Source organism: Sitodiplosis mosellana, unplaced genomic scaffold (assembly GCF_009176505.1).
Source record: "Sitodiplosis mosellana isolate CC-2019 unplaced genomic scaffold, AAFC_SMos_1.0 Smas_scaffold_6197, whole genome shotgun sequence".
Lineage (NCBI taxonomy): Eukaryota > Metazoa > Arthropoda > Insecta > Diptera > Cecidomyiidae > Sitodiplosis > Sitodiplosis mosellana.
Genome location: NW_022601438.1, coordinates 4,094,256 through 4,122,032, shown reverse-complemented (window position 1 = coordinate 4,122,032; position 27,777 = coordinate 4,094,256). Strand labels below are relative to the sequence as shown.

The 27,777-nt window shown below is 36.7% G+C and overlaps 2 protein-coding genes across 9 annotated transcripts; one reads left to right on the top strand and one right to left on the bottom strand.

Annotated features, from left to right (window-relative positions):
- On the bottom strand, positions 1–22,323 carry LOC129577005 (uncharacterized peptidase C1-like protein F26E4.3). Of its 8 annotated transcripts, none has more exons than XM_055463342.1 (8): positions 22,095–22,323; positions 20,502–20,643; positions 2,598–2,827; positions 2,252–2,435; positions 1,644–2,126; positions 1,224–1,423; positions 992–1,143; positions 1–852 (listed from the first exon to the last, which is right to left on the bottom strand). In XM_055463342.1, the coding sequence occupies exons 3-8, from the start codon at positions 2,764–2,766 to the stop codon at positions 676–678; spliced, it is 1,365 nt and encodes a 454-aa protein (XP_055319317.1). In that variant the 5' UTR covers positions 2,767–2,827; positions 20,502–20,643; positions 22,095–22,323; the 3' UTR covers positions 1–675. The 8 variants fall into 8 exon arrangements, with proteins under 8 accessions (XP_055319317.1, XP_055319319.1, XP_055319318.1 ...); XM_055463344.1 differs by having other exon boundaries at positions 20,502–20,805; positions 21,593–22,225; XM_055463343.1 differs by having other exon boundaries at positions 20,502–20,805; positions 22,095–22,225.
- Positions 22,324–23,667: 1,344 nt separating this feature from the next.
- On the top strand, positions 23,668–27,534 carry LOC129577657 (vacuolar protein sorting-associated protein 35). Its single transcript, XM_055465078.1, has 9 exons — positions 23,668–23,841; positions 24,038–24,350; positions 24,439–24,632; positions 24,702–25,250; positions 25,402–25,497; positions 25,649–25,797; positions 25,921–26,802; positions 26,903–27,086; positions 27,182–27,534. The coding sequence occupies exons 2-9, from the start codon at positions 24,176–24,178 to the stop codon at positions 27,347–27,349; spliced, it is 2,397 nt and encodes a 798-aa protein (XP_055321053.1). The 5' UTR covers positions 23,668–23,841; positions 24,038–24,175; the 3' UTR covers positions 27,350–27,534.
- Positions 27,535–27,777: the final 243 nt, after the last annotated feature.

Here is a 27,777-nt window from a genome sequence, read left to right as displayed (position 1 = left end):
GTCTGGGTGTTTTTTTTTTTTTTTTTTGGTACAAAATGATGTTTAGTTTAAATTCTCTTTATTGGCAGTTTGAACGTTGCGTATTTTTTTTTCGCTCTCTATTCATATTCTAAACGTTAGCTAAAGATTATGACATACTGATGGTGAGATATACATATTATAAATGATTTATAGTTGCATCAGGAAACTAATAGGCAATTATTATTCTAACACATAAAAACAATATCATATCGATTTCGCGCATTTTGGTGCTGGAACTAAATAAATTCGCAATTTCGAACCATTTGCATTATTGTCGGTTCACTCTCTGGTGAAACAGCTGGTTTTTTTCTTCATTCTAAATTTGTTTTAACTAACATAAAATTAGATTAACGAATAACGATGTGCTGTGGATTGATCTTGTTTTTTTTTTTTGATGTTCGATAGTTGTTTGAGCTTAACTTAGGAAAAAAGTATTTTAATTTTTTTTTTCTGCTGTTTGAGCGTACGATTAACCGTTACCATGGAATAGGATATGATATATGGATTATCGTCGCGTACATTTATATCGATGGAACTTGTCCAAGCGGTAGTGGATAGAGGTGAATTGAGCACAAATTTTTATTACATTTTACAGAAAAGAAAAATATTCTATTTAGTTGTTGAACACCATTTCAAGAGATGAATGCTTCACGCTTAGTAGAATGGTCGTCTTGGTGATGTTCTACGCGATGATTTAGCCGTTTTCGGTTTCAAATGAGCATGTGGCCATGTGGCTAGTACGTAATTTTCAATTTCACACTCATTCACGCCACGCAGTATACGGAAGAATCCTTGTTCGCCCCACCAAGTTCCCCAGCTATTGGCTGCAATCTGAAAAAAAAATACCAAAGTTTAACGGTTTTACAGCATTTTTTTTTTTTGGTTGAGATTTTTGTATTGTTTACACTTTTCAATTAGATTTGTCAATGAATGAAGTAACAAACATATTCTGAATGAATTTTTTTCTTACCCAATATTTGGTAACCTCATAGCCAGTTCGCTCTTCACCCCAACCAACTAAACGTACCGAATGGAATCCACCCTTTTCGCTACGGCTGGCGGCGGAGTGACGATATATTCCACGTTCATAGGTAAAGAAGTCACGATACACACGCATTGTGGCTGTTTCAAAAGGGAAAGGGATGTTCCGAAATTAAATCGCATCAATCATATTCATTTTCCTTGAACAAAAATATGTTTACCTTGAACTGGTCCGGATTCCATAATTTCAGCCATAATATCGCTCTCGTTATTCAACGAATAGGCTGGACCAACTCGATACAAATGATCACGTGGTACACCCTTTGGCAATTCGCAACCAACTGATGAAAGTGTAGAATCTTTATGCACTTTACAGCGACTCGATTGAGCTTCGTATGGATAACAAGCATCATCTACCAATCTGGGATGACAAACACAAATGAATGACACACTTTCTTTGTTGCAATTCTTTTTTTTAAAATCGAATTCTCTCGGTTTCAATGGAATCAACTTCTTTAAGTTCAATTATCGAACAATTGATTTTTAATTTATTTTCAGCTTAAAAAGTTTCTCTCCGGAACAAAATTCATCTCATTCAAAAAGAAAAGTTCTAAGAAAGAAAATGTACACAAAAACCTTACCCAATTTTGCGAATATAGTTCCATGCCCAGTCCAAGTGTCCGCCGCTACAGCCCAATTGTCTTCGTACGCATGATAATAATTGTTGTGGTGACAATTCGACCGATTCTTTGCCTTTCGTTTGAATACCAAATCGATCTGATGCAACGGATGCAGTTGAAATAGCCCACGATGCACCGCACCAGCCTTGATCATGAATTGGCGATATAAATCCGGCCCAGCGACCTTCTTCAAACGCATTGAAATTGCGTGGCAATGATTCCGGTTTATTTGATAGTTTTGTCATGGCCTTGACTTTGTATGTTGGCTCTTTTGTGCCCAAACGTAGCTCCAAGCCTTCGTCGTACTTTTTGCCCCAGAATTCCGTGTAATTCGTTGCACTCCAGCCGATTGTTCGCGAGAGAGTGTTGACATTGTTAATGAGACTCTCATCGATCAAACATACATTTTGTTCGCAATGTGCTTGTCCATCCTTTCCGCACGTGCTATTGGAACAAAAATGGTTTTCATTTTACATTTTTGTCGTTCAAAATCGTTTGAAATCCGTTTTATATGGTAAATCTGGTGTAGATTTAGAAGAAAAAAAATGGCAATCTACACTTTCACTTACCACAAATTGCAGTTGTCACGAATCTGTTCCGATTGATTGAACCATTGTCCATTGTGATAGCATTTAACGACGATTGGATCTGGTTGTGGTTGGATTCCCAAGCAGAATGAATCATAATCGGGACAACAATCACCATTATCAATTCGATTGTAGCCGCAAAATTCATCACAATAACAAAGCGTAGCTGCCATTCGAATATCAAAAATTCATTTATTATTTTTCTTTCTACATTTATTTATACTGAAATTCGATTTTATGCACACGATTCTACTTTTAAGCCCGTTTCCAAGGTAATCATGAGCCGTAGATCACGGAATATTCAGGTAAAAAATGGGTTTTCACTTACTTGAAATTGGAACAGAACACGAATCTGTACGGTCATTGCAGCATCCGCCTGGTCGTGTTGCACAGTATGGTCCTGGAAAATCAATTGCTGGTCCAACTGCATTTACATTCGAAATAATGGCCAACAACCATACACCGACCAAAATAGTTAACTTTCGAAATCGATCCATTATTGCCGACAATTTTTGTTTCTTTATTTATTCAAACGTTTTGCACCTTATCGAAACTAATCTGTGAATGAAAGAATCATACGAAAACCATTCAGATTTTATGAATGAAGAATTCTTTATTTTTGTTTATATCTATTGCTCTGTTCACATCATTTCGATTGGAAATCACGTCAGAATTATTAATCAATTCGTTATTTCGTGCAGAAATGCCTTCAATCGAGGAACACGTGTGAAAATAATATCAATGATCGATTAAAGTACAAATCAATTACTTATCATAGAAATGAAGCCCGTGTACATGGAATGTACAATTCGTCAGCACGTTATGAGAGGGCTCAATGAATTTAAATCCGATTTCGACTGCGTTGATAGATTAAAATCTATGTTGAATACATAATTATCGATTATCGAAAATTATGCAAAATCGATAATAGATTAACCAATTGTGCGTAATGCGTGATCGAAATAATTGAGTGTCATTTTTGACTTTGAAACATGTTTTTCATTACGTTTTCGAGGATTCGGTTTGAAGAACTATGTTTTAATCAATGCTTAACGTTAACCAGAAGTATTGCTGTGGAGTCACATTTTTTCATGTATTTCTTTCCCATTCCACTTTCAACCGAATTTCAATTTGCAAACAAATTTACAATCATGTCAAAATACATTTGGCATGAATTAAATCGATAACAGAATGATACCAACAATTATGCCCACAACTCTGTAAACATTATATCCAGAATGCGGATGTTTTCTAAACAAAATTGTATCGAAACGTTCATTTTAATTTGGAGTTCGACAAAAAAATTATTTCACAAAACCAAAACAGATTCGCAGTAGCATCATTATCATCACCAAACCAGAATCGGTTTTGCGTTTTGAATGGCATGGTTTCTGGTTACGATGTTCGTGCACGGCCCACGCAGTTTAGAGATTTGCAAGTCATTGGCGAAAGCAGTTTGAGTAATAAACCACAAACAAAATATAAATCACGAATCAAAGATAAATGACGCGTGAGAGAGATAGAGTGAGAGAGAAACCAGAGCAAACTATACAATTTGATATGTGATGTGCTTGTGGTGGTTAACGCCAATTATTTTCTGGTTAACAGTAGCCTAAATGTGATTGCAGGCCAACCTGTTAGCCGATGATGACAATCGAATATGACAAATACTCATACGTTTCGTCCCGAAGTAACCAAATTAAGAAATGTGAATTGGGTAAAAAGAACAAATGCCAAAGACGCTTGCTGTCCAAACAGCGGGGAGCCAGCATAAATAACCATTCCAATGAACACCAAACGTCAAGGAATGTGAATGACTTTTAGAAGAAGAAAAAACCAATTAAAATTTCGCTATTTCTGGATTCAATGGTCAACTCACATTTCTGCTGTAATTTTGCAATTAAAAAAGAAAATTCAAACATTTCTGCGCTAATTCAAATGATGTATTTTCCGGTAAAATTCAATTATTTCCTTGGGTTGGAAATGACTGATTCCGAAACGGTCGCAGACTGTGTATTTTTTATTCAAAAAGAATTTTTGATGTGAATTCAAATTCAAAATGCATTTTAAAAAACAGCGATGGAATGTTTATGAACTAAATTTGTTAGCACCATGCAAATTACGGGAATTTTCAAATCAACACACAAACACACATGTTCTTGGCGCTTGAAGATCAATGCCACATTTGTTCAATGTTCGGTGTTGTTTCTAATTCACTCCGTTTTTATTGTTGTTTATTTCGAAACCATCGTAGCATGGTGTTCAGTTCTGGCGTTTATCTATGGCTTGGTTTGGCAAACGTTTGCACGTCATATTACATAATGGGATGCCTTGTGTTCGATTTTTTTTTGCTTCAAGATTAAAGTGAAATTTATTTAGTGTGCTCCACATTGACATTGAGCCAAATGACAGCAGATCCCCGAACCACACGAACAATTGCATATGCACCACACAAAAGCGCCAATTGTTTATTCGCAAGAGAGAGAGCGAGCGAGAGAAGCAAAATCAACAACGAACCGCAAAAAAAACGCATGTCGAAATAAAACCAAATGTTTATGATAATAATAAAGAAATGAAGTCATCGAGTCGAATGTAATGAATTGCATTCATCGAACGGATCATTTGATTATTTATATCTACGACCATTATTCATATGATCACAATTCATGTCCACATTTTGTTTACCGTAATGATGTTTTTCTTTGCGCATGTAAATTACCGGCAAAACAAAAAAACACCACACGGCTGAATAAAAGAGAAAAAGGAGGGAAGGAACAAACGGTAAATGTATTCAATTGATGTCATGGTTTGATATTTGTTCATAAAAATTTGTTTCATTTTTATCGTAGGCCCTGAAGATGATGACGTACACGCTCACTTACATGTACTCCGTTGAGAAAACGGGGAAGTGATATCTTGAAGGCTCGATGAGACACACTTAAAACAGTGTAAAAATCAATTTTATGTGCGAGAAATTGGGTAACGAAAACCAAGCGCATTTGGCATTTAGATTTATCAACAGATGATTGCAGCTCATTTCTCTCTTTCTCTGTTGCTCTGGGCTGTCCGGAGGGAAATTGACTGATTGTGTGTGTATATGAATTGAATTCGAATTTGTTGCTCGAAGCAAATTGAATGGGTTCGTTTTTTTTCTTCATCTGTGGAATATATTGAACATTGGAATCGTGCACATTTTATCCACATCTCCACTGTAAGACGTGGAAGTCGTAGGCGGACCATTTTCTTTTCGTTTTAGTGTTAATGAATTTTACTTTTCAACTGCCAACTGCATTCAAGTTGCTTTTTATACATTTATTGTGTTTAGGCATTTTGCGATTGTTTACATTTCAGTTAATCCAATGTGTGTGTGTATTTTTTTCTTTCTCCCTCTCTCTCTCTATCCGCAATATAGTCAATTTGATCGTGAGCTAAATGTTAGTAGGTGACATAAATAATATTTTATTATACCATTTATAAATTGTCATTTATCTCGCGTTTTGCCAATTTGAATTTGAAATATATGAATGATAATGGTTTTGTGTGTGTATGCGCGCGTGCGATGCTTGAAAAATGGGCTGGTCTACATTTTCACTACAACTAGCTCCTGGTCACTCTGCCTTCCTTGGGGACACACACCCAATAAAATTGATCGATTTTGAATGGGCAATTAAATAGTTGTGTGCTTGTCAATAAATCAAATTAAATGTGCAGCGAAAAATCTCGGCCATGCATTCCATCCATAAATCCGGTGAACTTTGATTTGAAACACCGAATGGATTTGAAAATTAGCCGTTTTGCAGCGCGGACATAGCAGTGCGACCAAGAGTTTCATTAACTCTGAACGTAATGTACAGCGGAATTTTTCTTTCTCCTTTGCTTTTAGCATACACACAACAACGGCCGATTCCAAGCAAATTTCAACGATATTCGAATGAAATTTATTAGAAATAAATGTAAATATAAATAAATTTCATGATATTGGCGGTTGAGGCCAAAAACGACTACGAACGAGCTCTCAATCAAACGCAGATCCGCTTGACTCTCGCAAATATAATCAACGCTAGTAATAAAGCACCTCATTCCTCACGGAGCAACAACAAAATTCGAAACGCTAAACGAATTAGCGAACAAAAAAATTATGTTGCTGGATTATTTAATCATCTGCTCGTAAATTGTCGATCGAGTCAATAAATTGATTGTCCATGCTTTTTGGTTTGAAACAATTCCGCGCCCGTCAAATTTTTACGCGGCAAAATATATCAAACTTGTGCAAGCGAACAACAATAAAAAAAAATGTATGCAAAAATACGGGGCACGGTGAAACAAATGGATGTTACTGTCGTTGGAGTGAGAAGCGACATATAATTCAATTAGTTAGATGATGTGATAGGTTTGCTTAGATGAGAGAAACGGCGCAACAAAAGAATAGAGAGGAAAAAAATAACAAATGAAAATCGCGACAATCATTGACACGACACAGAGAGAACAAGAGCGTAATGATTTACATGGAAATATTACCATGCGCTTTGCCGGCGATTCAGGGAGACGACGGCAGTGGCAGCGACGGTTGTGTGTTGCGACAACATCGAACATGCTGTGAGCGCACTGAATATGCAATCAGTCTCAGATGGCAAACAATCATTGACGTTGATTTTGTGTGTGTGCTGCACCATAGTAAAATCAGCAGCCACTCATGCATTGGATCAGGATCGGCGCGCATTCAAGTGGCGTTTAATTATTCAAAGCATATGATTGGGATCAGGTAAATATTGATTAAAATTCACTACAAGTGATATTTGATACACTATTTGCACACGGTTAGTCGATTACAAAATAATAATGGATTGCATTCGTCATCGCGCGCGCCTCAATTAGTCACAAATGGTAATTAATGGGTTTTGGTTTGCAGTGCACTGCTTCGTAATGAACTACGCGAGAGATCTCGCCGATATTGGATTTCACTTTCATCGCAAATTGAAATGGTTATTGCTTTTTTTTTACTCTTCTGTATGTGACACCGTATACGTTTGCAATCATCCGTGCGAATTGGTGCGAATTTTGCTAACAAACATAATTGAATATCATGTGTACTGCTCATACGAATATAAAGCGGCTAGTGCTTCTAATACAAAGCACACGGATGCATATAAACACATTTTCGCCGGGCTCTTGGATGCAGCCCACTCGAAATAATTCCCACATTATATGTTCGAATTGATTAATTTGAAATTCTCTCCCAATCGGAAGGCATTGACGTTGACATTTAATGCTAATTTTGTTTTTTGGATCGGCATATATGCAAAATGGACACCTATCAATAGCACATGTTATTTATGTATCAAACCATGAGCAATAACAACAGCAAGAATCGGGCAAAACATCGGCACAGACTGTGAGACAGACTCTATGCCTGGAATCTATCGGAATGGCAATGGTGTTCTTGATGATTTTGATTGATCGACGATTGACTGCACTTATGTATCGATACATTCGCACCATTTAACCTTTAGCGATCAAACGACAAATCATCAGCCAGCTGAAAAGCATTATGAACTCATGCTATCGATGATGCAATCACAATATGTATATTCAGCTGGAGCTCTCAGATTTCCATTCTTTTCACAAAAATTGTGACACCTGAATATAATCTCATGCGCGCAACATCATAAATGCAGTCATCTATTTATTTAGCCCTAATCTCAAAACATCGCAAATTTATTACTGAATTGTCGATGTTTAATCGTCTTTATCAAATAGAAACAACGTCGAGAAAACGAGTCGATCGTGCCGGATTGTTATTCAAATTGAACGCAAAGGTGGTCTTCAAATCAGCCATTCGTATGCAAATTTATCAAATTGGATTTGTTCAAATATTTATTTAAAATAAATTAAACAAAACCATCAAATCGAAAAACCAAAAAAAAAGACGAAGAAGATGAAAAAACACACTCTCTCTCCCTCATCGCAATCGGTTATCGATCGTTCATGAATAGCACCAGAGAGAGAGAGAGAGAGAGAAATCACTATCAAAATTTCCGTGTTATTAGTAGGTGATAACATAACAGCACAACACAAAACACGTCATTAATAAAACATAGAATCGGCGAAACGAATCAATTGAACGTGATGGTGGTGGTGGTGGTGGACACCAACTGGACAGTTGTCAGTCATTTATTTTTATGTATTCGCTTGCTGTTTGGGCATTTTGTATTATTTCATCAGCAAATTTCTTGTGACAATAGGTGTGGCGCATCTTTCCACTTCAATTGCGCACTCACGCATGACGCCACACGGTCATTTTCAGTTTGAATTATAGCTATATTTACCCGAAAATAAATTGCGATTCTTTTTTCTTCGTACAGCAGCTAGTCAGCAGAACAATACAGCGCACCGTAAAAATTGCCACATTTAGTCTGAACCGAGGGAACAAACAGAAGAACGTGTATCCAAAAAATCGATTCAAATATTTATTTGCCCATAAATTCCAATTTGATAACAACGAATCGGAATTTCGAGTTAAAACACACATACGCTCAATTATTTTACAATAATCACGATTTTGACCAGCACTATTTATTGACATCAAATCAAATAATAACAATCGACAAAAAAACACGCAATAATAACGGTACTTTCCATGCCGTGTGGCGCAGTTGCTCGACCAAAATATTTCAGCTTGATTGTTTCAATGGAATCAAAATTGTGGTGCACTCGAGCAGTGGGTCTTTATGTCACTGAATCGCTTTGAACACCCAAAACAAAATCCGATTGCTAGACGATTTCAGCGCGGTAATTTGTTTGAAAACAAACATTGCGATTTTCATTGCGAAAAAGAAAATAATGAACAGAAATAGATAGATAAAGGTTCATTATCAATGTTGCGTCATTACAAAAGACCGAATTCGCAAGTGTGCAAATAGATTACTCGAGAAAAAATAAAGCAAAAAAAATTCGAAGAAATCATACAATTTTTTTCCCCTCAATTTGATACTTTTCAATATGAGATGAGCAAACGTTGTGAATGTGATTCACTTGAACTTGACTCACCCAAACAATTTCGGTTACATCTCTATTGTACTGTGCGTCATATTGTCAGCTGCATTGTTATGTCTCGCCGTAGTTTTTACACGGTAGGTGAACGCTTTTTTTTCTGCGCTCATTGTCGTACACCGATGCTCGGCAAATGGCAAGATGATGTGATCGAATAGCATTTGCATGAAGTAAGCCAACAAATTAATTCTAATAATAAATCATAAGAATGGTGCATTCAATTGTCAACACACCTTTAATTAGCGGGACATGTAAATGACTTGATTTCAAAATTTAAACAACTGTATGTATGTGTTAACACACGAATGCTAAGCATTCATTTCACTCAAAGTATTTCGATTATTTGCTGATGAAGAACATTTTCAATCAAATGTCAACCGTTTTTTTTTCTTCTTCTTCTTCGGTTTCGTTTTTTTAATTAAATTCGGCTCAATGGTCAATAAAATCACACCGCATTAGTTAAGTGAACGCGATCGTTCATTACAAACGTATCTGCTGGTCAATCGTTGAACAGACGATTTTATGAGCAATGACATCCAAAAATTGATTTGATTTTTGACAATGACACCGTGAACACATACGAACCTATTCGAAATTAATTAAAGAGAATGCGCGACCTTGAGCTCTTCTAATAGAAGATGAAGGGAAGCATATCGCCAGTATGGATACGCTACCAAATCGAAGAAACAATGATCAAACAAGAGATCCATTCAATAGTAGGCTGGTTAAATGCGGTTTATTCGTTGATAATGATAATTGAAACGTGTGTACGATCGAAGAATATCAATTTCAATTGGCTTCGAATCAAATTGAAATTCCTTTCAGCATTTGTTTTTTCGGCGAATTCATATTCCTGTTTTGTTTTCTACTTTGTCAGCTGTTCTTTTTCTTCTTCTTCTTCTTTCTTCGTGTGGACAATTAATTCGGGCAAGTGATATTATTTGTATTGTGATATAAAATTGACTGAGCACGACGATGGGGTCAATTATTCCAATTATTATATGGGAAACAGTAGTTGATCATAACTCAAGCGCATATTTTCTTCATATCGTTGACCGAAACAAGAAAAAAACAATAAAAATGATAACAGCCAAATTCAATGACAATGCCGAAATTGCTTCATTCGTTCCTCGCCTCGAATTCCAAACACTAAATTGAAACAAATATTTGATTGAATATTTGGGCATGCGGTGATTAAAACACCATACCTGCGAAGCAAAAACAGCGAAACAATTTTGTCGATCATGATGTAATTGCTGATGCGATCACATTGTGTTGCTGCTCAAAATCACACACCGAAAATATCTTAATGCAAAACATGTGCGCGAGCTTTTCTTGCCTGAGCAAACGGATATAAGCGTGTTTTCATCGGTTATTTTTCGTCTTCTCTCTCTCTCTCTATCTCTCACTCCCCCATATTTCAATGTAGCTCCTTTAATCTGCACGTAAATAATCACAGACAACCTGTCTGTGTGTTCAATCGATGAATGCATAGCATCTCAATTACTAAAAATACCTTTTGTTTTAATGCTATTTTACATATGTTTTCGAATTGCAAATGATGTTGTTCATCAGACGAACCAAGTATTCTCTCTCTCTCTCTCTCTTTTTTTTTGCTGTGTTCTTCTTTTCATCATTTCGGCATCCGTGTATGTTTGTTTCAACGCGATGTTCAACCCAGAGTGAGTGATTTGAAACATTGTAAGTAAGTTTATTGTACCACATTCATCACACAAATGACATCATTCGAGTTTTTTTTTTGTCCAAAAGCCGATGAAAGAAGAGTGAAAAAATGATGCAGATGATGATGACCCAACCAATTCGATTTATTCATTTGCACAACAGAACTTTCGAATGAATTTAACGAAGGAGAAAAAAAGAACGCACAAATTCCATCAAAAACCGATAAATCATCATTCCATCTGTGGCACAAAACAAAAAGGACTATGTCGATAGAGTCATGTCACCCATGTATTTATTTGTTTCGTTCGTAAAAGAAATTAAATTTGCAATGACCCAAATTGTGAAGATCATTTACAGCTTGAAATAACGATGACGACAAAGAAAAAAAGAGAAAACAAAATTTGCATTCGGCGAAAATGGAGTGCAATTGAAGCGGGTACACAAGGATCATTTTTTGGACCAGGGCACATAATTTATTGATGTTGTCATTTACACAGGGCGGTTGAATCTTTTTTGGCTTTTCATGGGTCACTGGCAGTCCGGTCAAACATTTGCAGTTCAATTGTGAGTGATAATTAGGGCGAACGAAAACAAAGTGATTGACATTTGGAGTGAGTGTGAAATGAAATGCAAACAAATTATTCTTGGATTTTTCGTCGTTTTTTCTTCGAGAGAGAGAGAGAGAGAGAGAGAGAGAGAGAGAAATGTGTGAGATGGGCTTGACATGTCTGCTCCTGAATGCAAAATGAATTTCAATGAAAAGATGCTATTTATCTGTCGGGAACGAAAAACAAACAATGCCAACGGCAAATGGCACAGCATAAAAACAAATTCATTCGGATTGTGTGTTCAACGAATTGAAATGGGGAATTTCTTTCGTGTTCTTCTTCTTTTCATTCTTCTTTATATTGAAACACATTAATTATTTACGTAATATTGATACAGTTACTAAATTCTGGCTCCGAGAATTGCCACCACGGTTCATTGAGACGGCGAGAGTGAGACGAGGAAAAACATCTAGAAAACACAATGCAAAACAAAAAATGCGTTTGTGGAATGTCAAAACAGCCCACTTGACTAGCCATATCTCTTTCGGTCGTGTGCATTTAGAATCAATAAGAGCAGGGTATCAGGCATTCATATTCCGCGGAAAAGCTCGCCACGTTTAGATAATAACACTTCTTTAGGCATACCAGATTTCGCTTGAATGCAAAATTTATTGAAAATCACTTTGATAGCGTTTCCAATTGAAAATGCATTAATTTGGCTGGCAAGCAATTATACAGTAGCCGCCACTGTCCGCTGTTGTTGTTTTGTATGATTGACGAGAGACGTCAACTGCTTGACATAAATTCGCGCAACAAATTGATTCCACCAATTTCCACGCACATACACCGTTGATCGTCATTCATTGTGCAGATCATGATCGCGCGCTCGCGCGCTCACGTATGCGAGATCACTCTCTGCTTAGCTAAAAAGCATATTCCGGTGAGTGTAAGTTGTCAGTGAGTCGTACGAAAATGTGTTCGACCACTTGTTTATTTCGCCAGCAATTTGGCTACCCGATAGACTATCGATAGACATAGCCTCGTTTTATACACACACGTCACTTAATGCTCGCGATTAAATCGCATTTTCATGTATACACTCCACATGTGATCGACGCGAGCGCTGATTAATTGTATGTTATTCACTAAAAAGTAAAGACCAAAGGAACAACCAAATGCTTCACATTCCAAATTTGAAACGATGTAATTCGGTTTTGTGTGTGTGTTTTTTTCTCTCTTTTTTTTTGATTGCATTCATAATCGACGTATTTGTTGAGTTGTGAATCGAATAGAAATAAAATCATTTTGCTAAATATGGCAATAAAATAGCAAACAAAATTTTGTCGTTTAATCGATTTGGATAAAATGAAGCGAGAAACGACGTGTGCATTGTTTGGGCCGTACGTTGTTGGCAAGTGATACCAAATGGTTGGAGTGGGAGGAAGTAAAAATCCAAATATATTTATAGAAGGTCAAATTTTCCTTTGTTTTCGTCAAATGTTTCTAACTCTCTTTTTTTTCTGCTGCGTTCGATCTCCGCGCGATCTTCCCGTTTTTGGATTAAAGCCATTGGAATTCGTGATTTGATTCCGCTTTGTTTCCATAAAAATTGCATAAAAATTCAAATTCATGATGAGATCGGAGAGCGCACAAGAGCGATTCGTGATTGAAAAACGTCGATCAGCATACGCTGTTAATGATTTGCATCATATCTCGCCATCGTTATCATTTATACACCACCATATGGCCAATTTCATTTTTGTTCGCAATCAATTCATTCAAACACCATCCGGAACAGAATCGCGCAGCGAGAATAGATCGTATTACAGTAGTTGAATTTGTTTTTCACAATTCTCTCTTTCTCCCCCGCTGTCGCATTTAAAGAAATAAATTTAGACATTTCAATTTTGTTGCTGAAATGGCAAACAAATTCGAATATAAACTGTTTCTTCCACGCGACAGCAAAATATTTTTTTTTTCCATAACAAGCCACTGTGACGCCACTCAATCATCAATAGATGAGAAAACAAAATACTACTCAATACTTTTACTTTATCACTAAATTGACCGATTACAAAATCAAAAAAAAAAATTGTCAGAATCACAACTATCCAGTTACGAAGTGTTTGTCTTTCTTTCTGCGTTGTTTGTGTTGATCGAGCAGTGAGGCTTTATTTTGTTTTTGTCGAACATATGCCATAGCTATCGTATGAGATTAGTGCTTAATTCTATGAAATGACACAATTCGTATCAAATATCGCATAGATTTGTTATAAAATGTCCAATAAATACGCATTTACGTATGGATCAACGGCTTTGCTTCTGCTTTTTTCTGCTTCTACATCTTTTTTCTTGAATGACTCGTTGCCTCTTTATTACGTTGTTTTCCATTTGAATATTTTCTGTTTACATTGAAATATTTTTGGGCTGTGACGATGCCGACGATTGAGAGATAAATGCATCGCACTCTCATTCATTTCCATCTCTCAATGGGGTTTTTGCATTGCTTACTGAAAACGGCCGGCTGATAACACAGAAAGTGTATGAGATGAAGTCATTTGAAACGAATGAGTGAGAGCAACAGCACAACACACCACGCTGTGTGTTTGAACATGTTAAATAATTGTATCAATGGAACGTGTGACATTTGTCAATTTCAAAATGGATAAGAAGCAGCCGAACGAATGGAACGGGAAAAAAAACTCACAAAATGGATAAGAAAATGCATACAATATCTGCTGTAATACCTTGCGATCAAATTGATGAACGATACAATTTTTGCGGTTAATGTCGCGCCTTTGCCGTTGCCGCCACACTCTAGGTTTCATGTCAATTTATCAATTTATACGCGCGAGCGCACCACTTTAGAGCGGCAGTACACAAAACAAACGCATATCAATGATGCTATTACTGAAACGGCCGGTTGCTCGCACTTTGTGCACACGATGCGAACCGCCTTTTGACACACAAATCCAATTCTTTTTATCAATTTCGAATATTACTCCCATTTGCATCTGATCGCGACATTCCGCGAAATCGGCATTTGCATACGTTTGTGCCTTTTTTCACGCTCTTCTCGTTCGTCAATATTTTAATTGTTCTTACACGATCCAACAGCGGATCACTTTATCGAACGGGGTGATGTTTTCGAGAGAACACTCGATCGATTGACAACAAAATGTCTGTTTCAAAGTAAACTTCAACTTAAGCTGAACACAAAGCAGTGTTCATGGCTTTCAAGTTCAACACAGAAAAGAGTACATGACTTTTAAACGAGTAAAAGATTCCAATTCAGCCATTAGAAAGAATCAGATGTTCTGCGGTATGTCCTTGACACAGTGGTTAAATTCAATATAGAATTTTTTTTTAAATGATGTGTTAACCCAAATTCCGGCACGTCGTCTATTGCGCATCTGAAAAATGAAAATGACGTGCTAAGCGGAATGATGATGCGATATTTAAATGCAAATTTTCATTTTACGAAGTGTGAAGAGGGGAAAATGGCCATTTCACAGGTCATAACAACTAAGTCGCAGTCAAATTAAAGAGAACTAGAGAGAAATCACCAATGACAACGTGTGAAAATGTTCATATTGGTGGCGGTCAAGTCGAGTTAATTTGTAACAAAAGTCAACACATTCATCAAACTACGACTTTTCTCGTTGCCAACAACGAACAGATTATCACATTTCTCTCTCGGATTTTTTCGCCGATTCGATCGCATTGGCAGAGATAAAAAAAAATACATTTTCCTCTCACATTCGGTTAATTTGTCATTTATTTTTATTACCAATCGAGACAGTTATACACAAGCCAGGATAAAAATGGCTTTCTTCACACCTTAATGCCAACATACTGTTGTGAATGTCCATTGAACGAATTTATGTGCATAGTTGGAGAGATGTGCGGTGATCGCGAGCCAATTCCGTGTCGTTGCCATTGATTTTTGACTTCACCAAAAATGACACTATCTGCAGTAATTCATGCGCTGCTTTCTTTTTGTTGACACTTCTGGCTTGTGTGTGTGTTGTAGTAGTGTTGTGCAATTTTCACGCTTTAAAGTAAATAATAAATTATGGTTGGTGTTAAATATGATTAAAATAAAATCGACGTTGTCTTCATTCAGAACGCAGCATTTCATATACACGAGATCATATTTTCGGGTGTGTTTATTTAAAATGTCGTCATTTGAGATGCTCTACAGCTTGTGCGATCACTTCGGTCTTCTGTCGTTTTTTTTCTTCAGCGAAGCGTTTCGTATTTATTTTTGGCTTTGACATGAGTTATAATGGGGTTCATTCGCTTGATTTTATTGACCTCCCAAAAAATACAGCATGTGTGTCTTTGCACCTTGATTTTTGCATGTCAGCGATTTCGTTTCACCGAAATTTCTTCTTTTCTTGCTCAGATTTTGTTGTTTTTCCCCCCCCCCCCCCCCTCTCTCTCTCTCTCTCTCTCTCTCTCTCGTGATTTTTCACCTTTTTAAATTTTTTTTTCTTTCTTCTCCCTCCCTCTCTGCCTCTTCATCTTTTTGCGTGTTCATTTGATAATCTGAAGAAAAAAAATCCCAACAAATCTCCATTCAACTTGAATCAATTCAAGTTGAAAGTCAAGAACACAGCTCAAATGCAAACATTAAAGTCTGTATATAAGACGTTACGACTATACACGTATATTATGATACCTAACTTTTAGCGTATTATTCACTCAATTTGGCAACATTTGGTTTAGCATATTATTCAATTCAGTTTGTAGCTATGGAGCCAGTTTACACACGCATTAAATTTGAAATTAAATGAACGAATCAAATGGATGAATATGTGGCGCACTGATTCTTGTTGAACCTTTTCTTTTTGATAAATTACAACAAATTTTCGCATGAACAGAAAAAAAGTACAACGCACGAAATCGAAAAAGATGTAGCCGACGGCGATCAACAGATCAATTGTGAACGTTAATTCGCCAAAAGAAAAAAACATTCTGAACACAGTCGTTTATTGCTCTTGAGTGTGTGTTCATGGCGAATCAAATCGTTGTTCAAAAATAATTGTCCGTGTTTAATTATAATTCCAATGAAATGTGTTGCACGTTGGATACATGGGCCCGGGATCCACATGAAACGCAACACACGCACTCGCCTGATTGATTATACGGATTCGGACACGGCACGGCATTACCGTAATAGCCATCATTTTTGAAATAAATGACTCTGACGTTATGGGCCGAAACAAGAGGAATCCATGGTGTTAATTAAAATACTAACCAAAAAAGTTCGTTATTCAAAGTTATTCAAAGGCAAGCTCGGCTTTCCTTAATTCAAATTCGGTTTGAAAGAGAGAGGGTGAGAGAAAAGCGATTTGATGAAGAGGAACTTTAGTATCCAAGTATTGAAGAATATATTCTTAACCAACCAAGCTAACATTTTAAGTAAATAAGTACATAACCTTGCTACCTTGTAAGTCGAGTCACTCGACTAGAATGGATGTTATCGATACCAATAAAATTTTTATCTTTTGAATTAGAAACAATGTTCGTTTTTAATCATTTCCTTCTTCAAATAGTGATTTGATATCAAACTATTTGAAGAATTTCAATTTGCAATCACTCCGTCTGGTCTATTATTATTGTCAAATCAGAATTGTTGGAATTTGCCAATTTCATTGCCCACTTGATTCAATCAATCGTGAATCATTGTTTGTAATCGCATAACTCGAATATTTTTCTTTCCTGCTTTGATTGCGCCAGGTATTGGAGTTGACTTGTATTGCTGTTGACTCAAGCGCTCAAACTACATTCATATCAGGTTCATGTTCACTGTCATGTTAAACCTTTAGCGAAGCGCTTTTCTTATCTCATTCAAGGTGTTTTTTTCCCTGGAATTCGGAACAAATCATAAGCTCATATTTTGTTGTTGTTTGTGAAAGAGTTCTTCTTTGAATGAAATGACGACACACTATGAATTATTCATTCGTTTGTTTCGATAGCAATTTGCTTGGATGGCAAAGAAATGTGATCCGTGCGCGGGTAAAAAGAGATGTCAACAAATTTGGTTGAATTTTCGAGCGATTTTCAAGATGATAACGTTTTACCAGGTGTTTATGGGCATATTTTGTACATTTTTCGCAACGGAAAAACAAATGCTTGGGCGTTTAAAAGAATTGCGTTCTGTAAACTATAAGCGATCGGAACGATCATCAATGGTTTTAAGCGATTACATCTAAATCCAATTTGCATTTAAATGTGTGATCAACGCGAAGACAATGCACGAAAACATCTAAATTTGATTGTTTCAGGTGCTTTGTTGTTGAAAACAAAAATTCGTCATGGAATAAATTATCACATGGAACATAAATAATAACGTATGACATAATGGAGTAATAAAGGCGAAAAAGCAGGAACTCTTCTCAATGTTTAGAGGGAGAGACAGAAGAAAATACACGCACCGAGTATTCAAGTGAATAGATGTCGGTTATAGGCAATAGCCACATGTAATTCAGAGTTTATTGACGCGCAATTCATAGTGTAATTTCTCGCATGTTTCAGACTCTGTTAGTAATGAAATGTTAAGCGAGCATCGAAAATAGACATTGATATCAGAACAATGTCGCTCACACTCGAGAGAAGAAGAGGCTCTCATTCTCACTCCCTCTTGCACGGAATGGAATTTCACATGAATTGACGGCGCCCCGAATTAAACAAAACGATGCCATTAATTACGCAGCTTGCCTGTTTCTTTTTTTTAATTTTATGATCCATTAATTTCGTTGATAATGAAACGGTTTTGTTTTTGTTTTTTTTTTATGTGATCCTTTAGTTGATTTTCGGATGGCCAATTGTCATGCAGTACACGCAATACACGACGACAACCGAACAACAAATTTGAATTGTCTGTACAACCGTTGTTCCAATGTCAATGTTATTTCATTCCATTAAATTTATTGCTTGCCGAATCGCTGAAAATATCCAGTGATCTAATTTTGATGCGTGCCATTTTTTCGATGCGAACGTCAGAGTACGAAACGGGAACATTATTGAATTGCAGAACCATTATGTCATTCGATTTGAAATGCTCTCATTGATGTTATACTTATTTTTTCATCGTTTACCGCTTTCTTCTACGTCGATTGAATTTAACGAATATAAATCACATTCGATTTTCTCTTTTTTTAACGGTTTTTTCCCCTCTGAACAATCTATCAAATCGATTTTGGCTTCCGTCTTGAAATTCTCACGCAGACCACATTAGGTGTAAATAACATGAAGCAACTATGACCAAGCTCTCTTGTTCTCTACCTCGGTGGATTATAATAATAATCCGTGCATAAATTTTCTTATTCCGCATTGTGGTTCTCTCAATCGCTCACTCGAAAAGGCCCGAAAAGTTCGTATTATAAAAAAACATATATGTTGCTGTTTTCAATCCATTTTCAAGGTTAAATCACGGTGTGGAGTGTTCTGAGAGAGAGAGAGAGTGTGTGCGCGCACGAGAACGGTAAACAAAAGACTGAAACAATAATCAATTGATTGCCCTAGGCCTCGATTAAGTGTTCGAACGTTGTGGATTTGGGTACGTTTCAATGATCCGTCTCTATCGGTTCGGCGATGATCTAATATCGCAAAATGATTGCCAGCACCAAAGTCAAATGCAATAATCAAAAGCGACGTGAACGCGAGTTGATGTGGGATAGGTGCACGTATGCATCCCAATTATGATTCAGCCACACATTTCGATTCACGGAAACCAAAATGCCGTTGTTATTTTTTTTTTCTTGCTAGCCGAAGGAAAAATGACGATGGCTGAATAATTAGTGCACACGAGTAAAGCTTCGCTTTGTTTCGTTTTGCTAATCTCACAAGATTTATGGTCGTCTTGCATTGGATGAGTTCATACATGAGCTAATAAACATTCTCGGTGAGTTTGTCATGCAAACAACAACGATGGTGACGACGATGACATCGATGATGATGTGATTATTACAAATTATTGCCGTCAATTTAGTGCAGCCCATTATTTTAGTAATCATTTTGTATTCAGTATTTTGTTTGCTGTCGTCAGCAGCAGCAGCAGCAGGAGTAGTGTCACGGCTTCTCCTCAAATTTGATGGCACTTGAGTGCCAGTTTGAGCTTGAAATTGAAAGAATTCCTTTGTTTATTCGGAGTCAGCGTCATTCGTTTAACGATTGCAATTAAGCAATCCATAAACAAAGATGGCCAGAAATGAATGTTTGGTTAAACAGTCAGCTCTTTTTGATGACTGACACACACACACACACAATCCACTTGATGATCCCGGAAAATAGCAAGAATTTTTATTACTCATTTCAAATGCGAAGTAGTCAATTCATTAGTATTATCTAAATTGTATGTACGCAAATCGATTAAGTCAAGTGACTTTTACACATAGTATAGTTCCTATAAATCAAGCAAACATTCCAATTTAGCCCGTGTGTGCATTGTGAGATTTTCGCTTCCTCTAAACACACCGTGCACCACTTCAAATTGGCTATATTGGAAAAAGGTGCACATGGGCCACATTTTTTTTGCACCATACATTATTGCTGCATTTTGTGCATTCCAAAACGATCATCCATATCAAATTCAAATAATTAACTTCAATTAGTGTGCAGCAATGTGCATTGTGCACACGCGGTTGACTGATCGAAATGTGCGCTAGATGATTCACACAACAAACAACCGAAGAACTGTCACACACAAATGATAAACAGCTGCTGCTTGCCTCTACTCGAAACGACAACGATCAAACAATACATCGATTCGTCACTTTGCCTTCGCAAGCAATGAATATCTCGTGTATCTTTTATTAGATTAAATTCTTGCGGTATCAGGCACATTAGTTCTATTTTCAATTCATCATAAAATATTTGAATAACGATTTTAAACAGTGCGCGAGAGCGAGAGAAAAAAAAACCATTAGAAATAATTTACTCACCGTGTTTTTCTTTTGTCGATTTCTTCTTCTTCTTCTTCTTCTTCAAAGCAAAGAACACTGTATTTATTTTTACGCTTTTGGTAAATAAAGTACAGTATAAACACAGTTTCTATCAAATACACACACTTAAAATTTGTTTTATCTGAAAAAAAAATGTGTATCAGCAACAGTCTTAAAGCCCTTTAACGCGGTTCAATTCGTTGGTTTGCAATGCAGACGTGCAAAAAGTTTTGTGGTTTCGCGTTTTTTTATTATAATTCCGTTTTTTTCTTCTCTAAATTGTGGTCGTTGGCTTCTCTCGTTTCTAACAAATGAACGAAATACGTGCAACAAAATCCAAGAATAAGTCAATATAAACGGGAAAAATATGAATAAAAAAACAAGCTAGTTAGCGTTGCAAATGGAAACTGATATTTCCATCGAGGGAAAGAGAAAGAATGAACGGCAACAACAAAAAATGAAACAAATGTGAATGCGCATTAGCGCGACAATGCTGCGTCTGCAGAAAATCACAAAATCACTCAGTCGTTTATCGTTCGGTCGACTCTGTTTATTTTTTTGCTTCATATATACATAATTTTGGCCTTTCGCTTTGCTTAATTAATTTTATTGTCCCGCTACACAATTGATCCATTTTTTTTCGCCACTCAAAACTATGTTTAATAGCAGTAAGTGCGATCATGAAGATGTAGAAGAAACAGTGACAAAACAAAGTCCGAAATTAATTTCAGCGAGACGACACTTGAAAATGCCGAAAAAAAAATCTCTGGAAATATTCTGTGAGCATTCATAATAAGCGCGAGGAATGCAAAAGACAAATATTTAAATTTCAATCATACGAACGACGGAATGGAGAAAAAAACGACAACAAAACGGTTCACTGTCAGCAGAAAAACAACAAAACATACACACGAAAACCGTTATAGCTCTCTCTCTCTCTCGCACAACGTACATTTTTTACTTTTATCACTACGAAATCTAAACGATAAGGATTTCAGTGAATGGGTTTCAATCAAATGGATTCAACTCTCTCTATCTCTCTCTCTATCCCTCAATTTAGCATGTGAAGCAAAATGGAAAAAAAGCAATACTCCAAATAAAAACGCCTAATTTTTTTTCGGTTTGTTTGTCGTAGTTGGATATGGACTGTTATTCTTGTTCTGCGTTTGAATCGACGCAATTGGGCCAGAACCATTTGTTATGTGATGACACCTTGTGCAAAATTGGAATTTTATCTATCCGTTTGTTGTTTGTTTGTTTGGTGAGCGAGCAAATTAATTATTCGCAAAATTCGCGGCACATAGAAAACAGATAATATCCATCTTTGACTATACACACATCCACACCACAGAATTTATGAAAGAAAAATAATTAACAACGAGAAAGGAAAAAAAAATTACAACAAAAAATCTTCGCAAACGATCGTTAAATTAAAAAATTTTAATGGCTTTGAACGGCAGAGCAAGAAGAAAAATCAATAAAATTTAATTTAAATTTCTATTTAAAAATTCTGTTTCCAATTTATAAAATTCGATTAGAAATTTACGCATTCAAGAAAAAAATAAATAAATTAAACACATTGCGCGAAATTACATTTGTCGTTAGAATTGAGCTCTGAAAATCGTTTCGAGCAAATTGGCTGGAAGTTCGAGTTGTCGATCTGAATGGATCGAAGTTGTTATTCCTTCGATGTCACACAAAATACTGATTTTGTTTCAGAATCGACTTAACAATAGGTTAACACGGAGATTATTCATGAAATTTTCTGTTCAAACAGCGGCGCGCAACGACACATGTAAACAGCACAACAGCAACAATAACAATACTAAATGAAAGAAGAAAAAAATCGTACGAAAATGAAAAATAAATGAAAACGACGAGTAGTAATACTGTGAAAACACACCACACAGCGCCGTGTATGCGCCGGAGTAACAGAAAAAAAAGAGCACTGGGCACCGCGCGCGAATGAGAATGTATGTGCGAGCATTTCTTCATTTTCATGGTTTCGTATGTACGTTTGTGTGCCAGACCGATCGGCCGAACGGGCGGGAGAGAGACAGAACGAATGAGCGATAGAAAGAACTGTGAAACAAGCACAACGCCAATTGTGTTATCTATACTTTATATAGCGACAAAGCGAATATCGCAGCTCGCGCGCTCTCGTTTGTTGGATGATCCGTTTGATCGTCGGGGGATATTCGAAAATGCTTTCGAGCGAAACTATTGACCGTTACATTGATCACCACTTTCAATGAGCCCAGTTAGATCACTTTAGCTCGTTGCCCGCTAAATCGCTACTCAATTCATTTTCTAACGATCACTGAATCGTCCGGCATCTTCTCTGTAGCGAAAAGCCGATTTCCAATTTGCCTATCGGCCACACAAACATACACCGTGTGGCATTCTTCAGATGAATATCGGCGTATATAAATCCAAGCATTAGGAATGTTATAACTTTTCATTTCTCAATCATTCAGCAACCATAACGATGCAATGTGATATGGATTGATAAGAGACTTTTTTATTCTTGTTGTTTTTTTCTCTCTCTCTCTCTCTCTCTCTCTCTCTCTGTTGTGGCTGTGTCTCGGGCCGTATTTTTGACTAATCTTCAATTAGCTCCATAGTTATTGGTTGTGCAATTCATTCGAATGAACAATTATGCCAATCCAAAATGCCGTCGAACAAGAAACAAACAGAATTCAAATTAAAACGATCAAACGCAACGCTCAAAGCCAATCCGCCAAATTGTGTATGCATTTACATATACGAGAACTTGATTTATTAACGTGAACTACAAACACTTTAGCCAAATGAATTTATGTCTCAGTTTCGTCATCGTTTGAGATCAACTCGAAAAATTGAGAGCAGCTCATGGTTCAACTTATCAACCTTGATAAATCAATAAAAAAAAAACCGAAACTATTTTAACGATTCTGATAAAAATGCAACAAACGGAGCTGCTTGAATTTGACAAGTTAGAAAATCTACCGTTATCAATCATTCAGATGCTATAGAAAATTTAGGCAAACACAAAAAATACACCAAAACAGAAGAAGCTTAAGAGCGAGATCAAAATAAAGCTTTTATCAGCATTATGCTACACCAGCCAAGAGATGGCGCCACCATGTTACCATTCATGACTTTCTCTTTCAATGTAGTTGTTTGGCTTGGCATTTATGTTTTGACGTTTCGTTATGTGCTGTATAACTAAGTTGATTGAGTTGTATTATCTGATTGGAGTTGTTCTGCAATTGTACCTAATTCACATTCGTTTTTTTGCTACCATTCGATAAGAAACACTAAATTTTGATACTTTTTTGTACATTGCCATCGATTGACGGTATGAAACGCATGAATATCATGTGATAAATTGGTAAAATTGACTAGCAAACGAACAGCGGACGAAGATATACAAAGATAACACGAAGACTTTGTCTGCTGTCAAGATATCACATAGATAAAAATAATATTCACAACAAGTGAATCAGTGGTCAATATTCAAGTTTTTTTTTCTCATTGTCTCAATTTGTTTTTAGTGTTTTTTTTTTTCTAAGCGTAACAATTCCTCCTGCAAATTCACTGTGATTTTTGTATATTAATTGGCAACACAACAATTCTGCACCCAACACACGGCAACACACACACACACACACATACACAGCACCAATTGAATAATGGATGAACAAGAGAAATTGTTGGGCGATGCGATTGCCGTGATTCGCAGTCAAGCCTTCCAAATGCAACGATTTTTGGATAAAAATCGCCTGATGGATGCTTTGAAATGTGCCAGTAACATGCTCGGCGAGCTGCGAACATCGCTGCTTTCGCCGAAAAATTACTATGAACTATGTAAGTAGCCGATAAAAATATGCAGTGACGCCCCAATTCCCGATTGAATTGTTTGATAATTGTTGTTGCTTTTTCTGCATTTTATTAGACATGGCAATCACAGATGAACTACGCCATTTGGAGGCCTATTTGTTGGAGGAATTCGAAAAGGGCCGAAAGGTGCCTGATCTCTATGAACTGGTCCAATATGCCGGCAATATTGTGCCTCGTCTCTATCTACTCATTACGGTCGGTTTAGTTTACATCAAAACCAATCCGTCACTCAACAAAAGCATTCTGAAGGTACGATACAATTGACACAAAACTGCTTGATTCCAACTAAAATATCGATTTTTTTTTACCCATTTGCAGGATTTGGTTGAAATGTGCCGTGGTGTTCAGCATCCATTGCGTGGCCTATTTTTACGTAATTACCTATTGCAGTGCACACGAAATGTGTTGCCGGATGTCGTTGAGGCGACAGACGAACAAGAAGGCACCGTTTTCGATTCCATTGATTTTATACTGATGAATTTTGCTGAAATGAATAAATTGTGGGTGCGAATGCAGCATCAAGGCCATTCAAGTGAACGAACGCGTCGCGAAAAGGAACGTGAAGAATTGAAAATTTTAGTCGGCACCAATTTGGTGCGATTGTCACAATTAGAATCAGCCACATTAGATACGTATCAAAAATTAATACTGCCCGGAATTCTCGAACAAGTTGTCAGCTGTCGCGATGCCATTGCCCAAGAGTATTTGATGGAATGCATCATTCAAGTGATTCCCGATGAATTCCATTTGCAAACGCTTGATCCGTTTTTGAAGTCATGTGCACAACTCGAGTCCGGTGTCAATGTGAAAAATATCATCATTTCGCTCATCGATCGTCTGGCCGCGTATAATCAACGCGTGGAAAAGGTGAGCGTTTCGGATTGAATCCATGACGAATTTATTGGAATTGGTTCGGAACTCACAGAAGAAAAACATTGTTCATTGAATCGGTTTTAATTGAAAATCCAGAATGAAAAATTGAAAATTAAAAAAATATATTCGATCAATTCATTTTCAGAATCAAGTTGCAGCGGATGACAAGAGCCCAACAGCAATACCACAAGATGTACAGTTATTTGAAGCGTTCAGCGTGCAAATCGCAAATATTGTACAGGTAAATGACGTCAATTTGAATGAAAATCTATTGAATTTTCTGTTTTTTTCAATCTCCACATTTAATTTGTAATTCAACTCTTGATTTTTTCGAAATGTTTACGAAAATTTGGCATTTGAAACAATAAAAAAAAAATGTCGTTTTTGAGCAGATTCGTACCGATATGCCATTGGAAGATACAATATCATTGCAAGTGGCTCTCGTGAATTTGGCACAAAAAGTTTATCCAGATCGAGTTGATTACGTGGATAAGGTGTTGGAGACAACGATTCAAATTCTCGAACGTTTGAATATGGAGAAGTGAGTGTTGAAGAGTTTACAGAATTGAGCCTGAAGAAAAAAGATACGATTTTATGAAAATTCTGCTTTATTCTGTCAATTTTTGAAAATCCTATTCCTAACATTAAAATCGTTCTTTTTCAGCATTGCGCATACACTGACCGTGAACCAAGAGTTGTCTCGCTTGTTACGAATTTGCGTGGATTTCTACAACGATGCATTGACACTCATAAAATTGGAGCATTTCAGTCCATTATTGCAAAAATTCGATTACACCTCCAGAAAATCGTTAGCACTGTACATCGTGTTGAATATTCTGGACAATGAAACCTTAATTCCGACCGCCGAAGAGGTGGACAACATATTGGTTATGATTTCGCCATTAATCAAAGACGAGCCAGATCAACCGGCTGAAAAAATCGATCCAGAAGATTTTGCCGAAGAGCAGGGCATCACCGGTCGATTTGTTCATCTGTTGCGCAGTGATGAACCGGATCAACAGTATAAAATTCTTCAAATAGCCCGCAAGCATTTCGGTGAAGGCGGAACGTTGCGCATCAAACATGTGCTACCATCGTTGGTATTCCAAGCATTCCAGTTGGCATGTAAATACAAGAGTATTGCCGGAACTGATGAAATGTGGGATAAAAAATGCCAGAAAATTCTACAATTTTGCCATAACACCATAACGGCATTGGCCCGATCCGATTTGGCCGACCTTGCGCTACGACTATTCCTGCAGGGTGCACTTGTCGTTGGCCAACTTGGTTACACCAACCACGAAACGGTGGCTTATGATTTTATGACCCAAGCATTTTCACTGTACGAAGACGAAATTTCCGATTCAAAGTCACAATTGGCGGCCATCACCTTAATCATGGCCACATTCGAACAAATGTCCTGTTTCAGCGAAGAAAATGCCGAACCACAACGCACCAATTATGCACTGGCCGCTGCTAAATTGCTTAAGAAACCGGATCAATGTCGCGGTGTTGTGGTTTGTGCCAGTTTATTCTGGAGTGGAAAGTGAGTAGACCCTGAAAACATTTTTCAGTTTTTTTATTTTCTTACTAAAGAGATTCGTAAATTAAATCGTTTGCGGTTTCTTCTTTCAAATGAACAATAGGAAAAACGGCGAGGAAATGCGTGATGAGAAACGCACTCTGGAGTGTCTGAAGAAAGCGGCTCGCATTGCATCACAATGCATGGATACCGGCGTTCAAGTGCAAATTTGTGTGGAACTTCTCAATCATTATCTCTTCTATTTCGAACGGGGCAACTCATTGATCACAGTGGATCTATTGAATCAGGTACGAGTTTTTTTTTTCATCAACTATTTAAAATGTTGATCAAATCAAGCGTTTGACTTTACTGTTTTTCTCTGTTTTTATTTCTCTTCCAATAGTTAATCGCTAAAATAAACGAAGAGCTTCCAAATCTAGAGCAATGCGAAGAGTCGAAGCAGATCGAAGTGCATTATCAAAATACATTGGCGCATATTCGTAGTCGTATGAAATCCAGTGATTCGACCGGTCTGGAGGTGTCATTTGAAGGCATCACCTTGAGTAGTTAAATTTAAATTGAATACATGCTCGAATTGTGATTATTTTTAGCATCATCGCAGCTTTGCTCTGCCGGTATTTTATTACACACCCAATAGAAACAGTACCGAAATGTTATAAATCAATTGAAATAAAAATATTGTAATTAAATTTGATTTATTAATAAAAGAAGATTAAAATGAAAACCTGCAACAAACACGATACAATTCATATAAATAAAACGACGGTTCTAGTTTTTATTTTTATTTTGATACAGAATATTTAATCAATTTTATTTTGAATGAACAGAAATGGGAAAAAAATTGTCACGTTCAATGTGTTGTTATTATAAATTTGACTAATTTAAGCTGGTTTATCGATAAATCGTAATACATTTTGACAGAAAAGAAAATCAAAGAGTTTGTGTGTGTGTGTGTGTGTGTGTGTTTCTAAAACGAAT

Excerpts from the sequence above, each read along its gene's own strand:
- LOC129577005 (XM_055463342.1), bottom strand. The coding sequence starts at position 2,766 with ATGGATCGATTTCGAAAGTTAACTATTTTGGTCGGTGTATGGTTGTTG. Across the intron at positions 2,436-2,597 it reads GTGTTCTGTTCCAATTTCAA|CTACGCTTTGTTATTGTGAT; the intron begins GTAAGTGAAAAC and ends TTCGAATGGCAG. Across the intron at positions 1,144-1,223 it reads GGAATCCGGACCAGTTCAAG|CCACAATGCGTGTGTATCGT; the intron begins GTAAACATATTT and ends CTTTTGAAACAG.
- LOC129577657 (XM_055465078.1), top strand. The coding sequence starts at position 24,176 with ATGGATGAACAAGAGAAATTGTTGGGCGATGCGATTGCCGTGATTCGC. Across the intron at positions 26,803-26,902 it reads AGTTTATTCTGGAGTGGAAA|GAAAAACGGCGAGGAAATGC; the intron begins GTGAGTAGACCC and ends AATGAACAATAG. Across the intron at positions 27,087-27,181 it reads CAGTGGATCTATTGAATCAG|TTAATCGCTAAAATAAACGA; the intron begins GTACGAGTTTTT and ends CTCTTCCAATAG.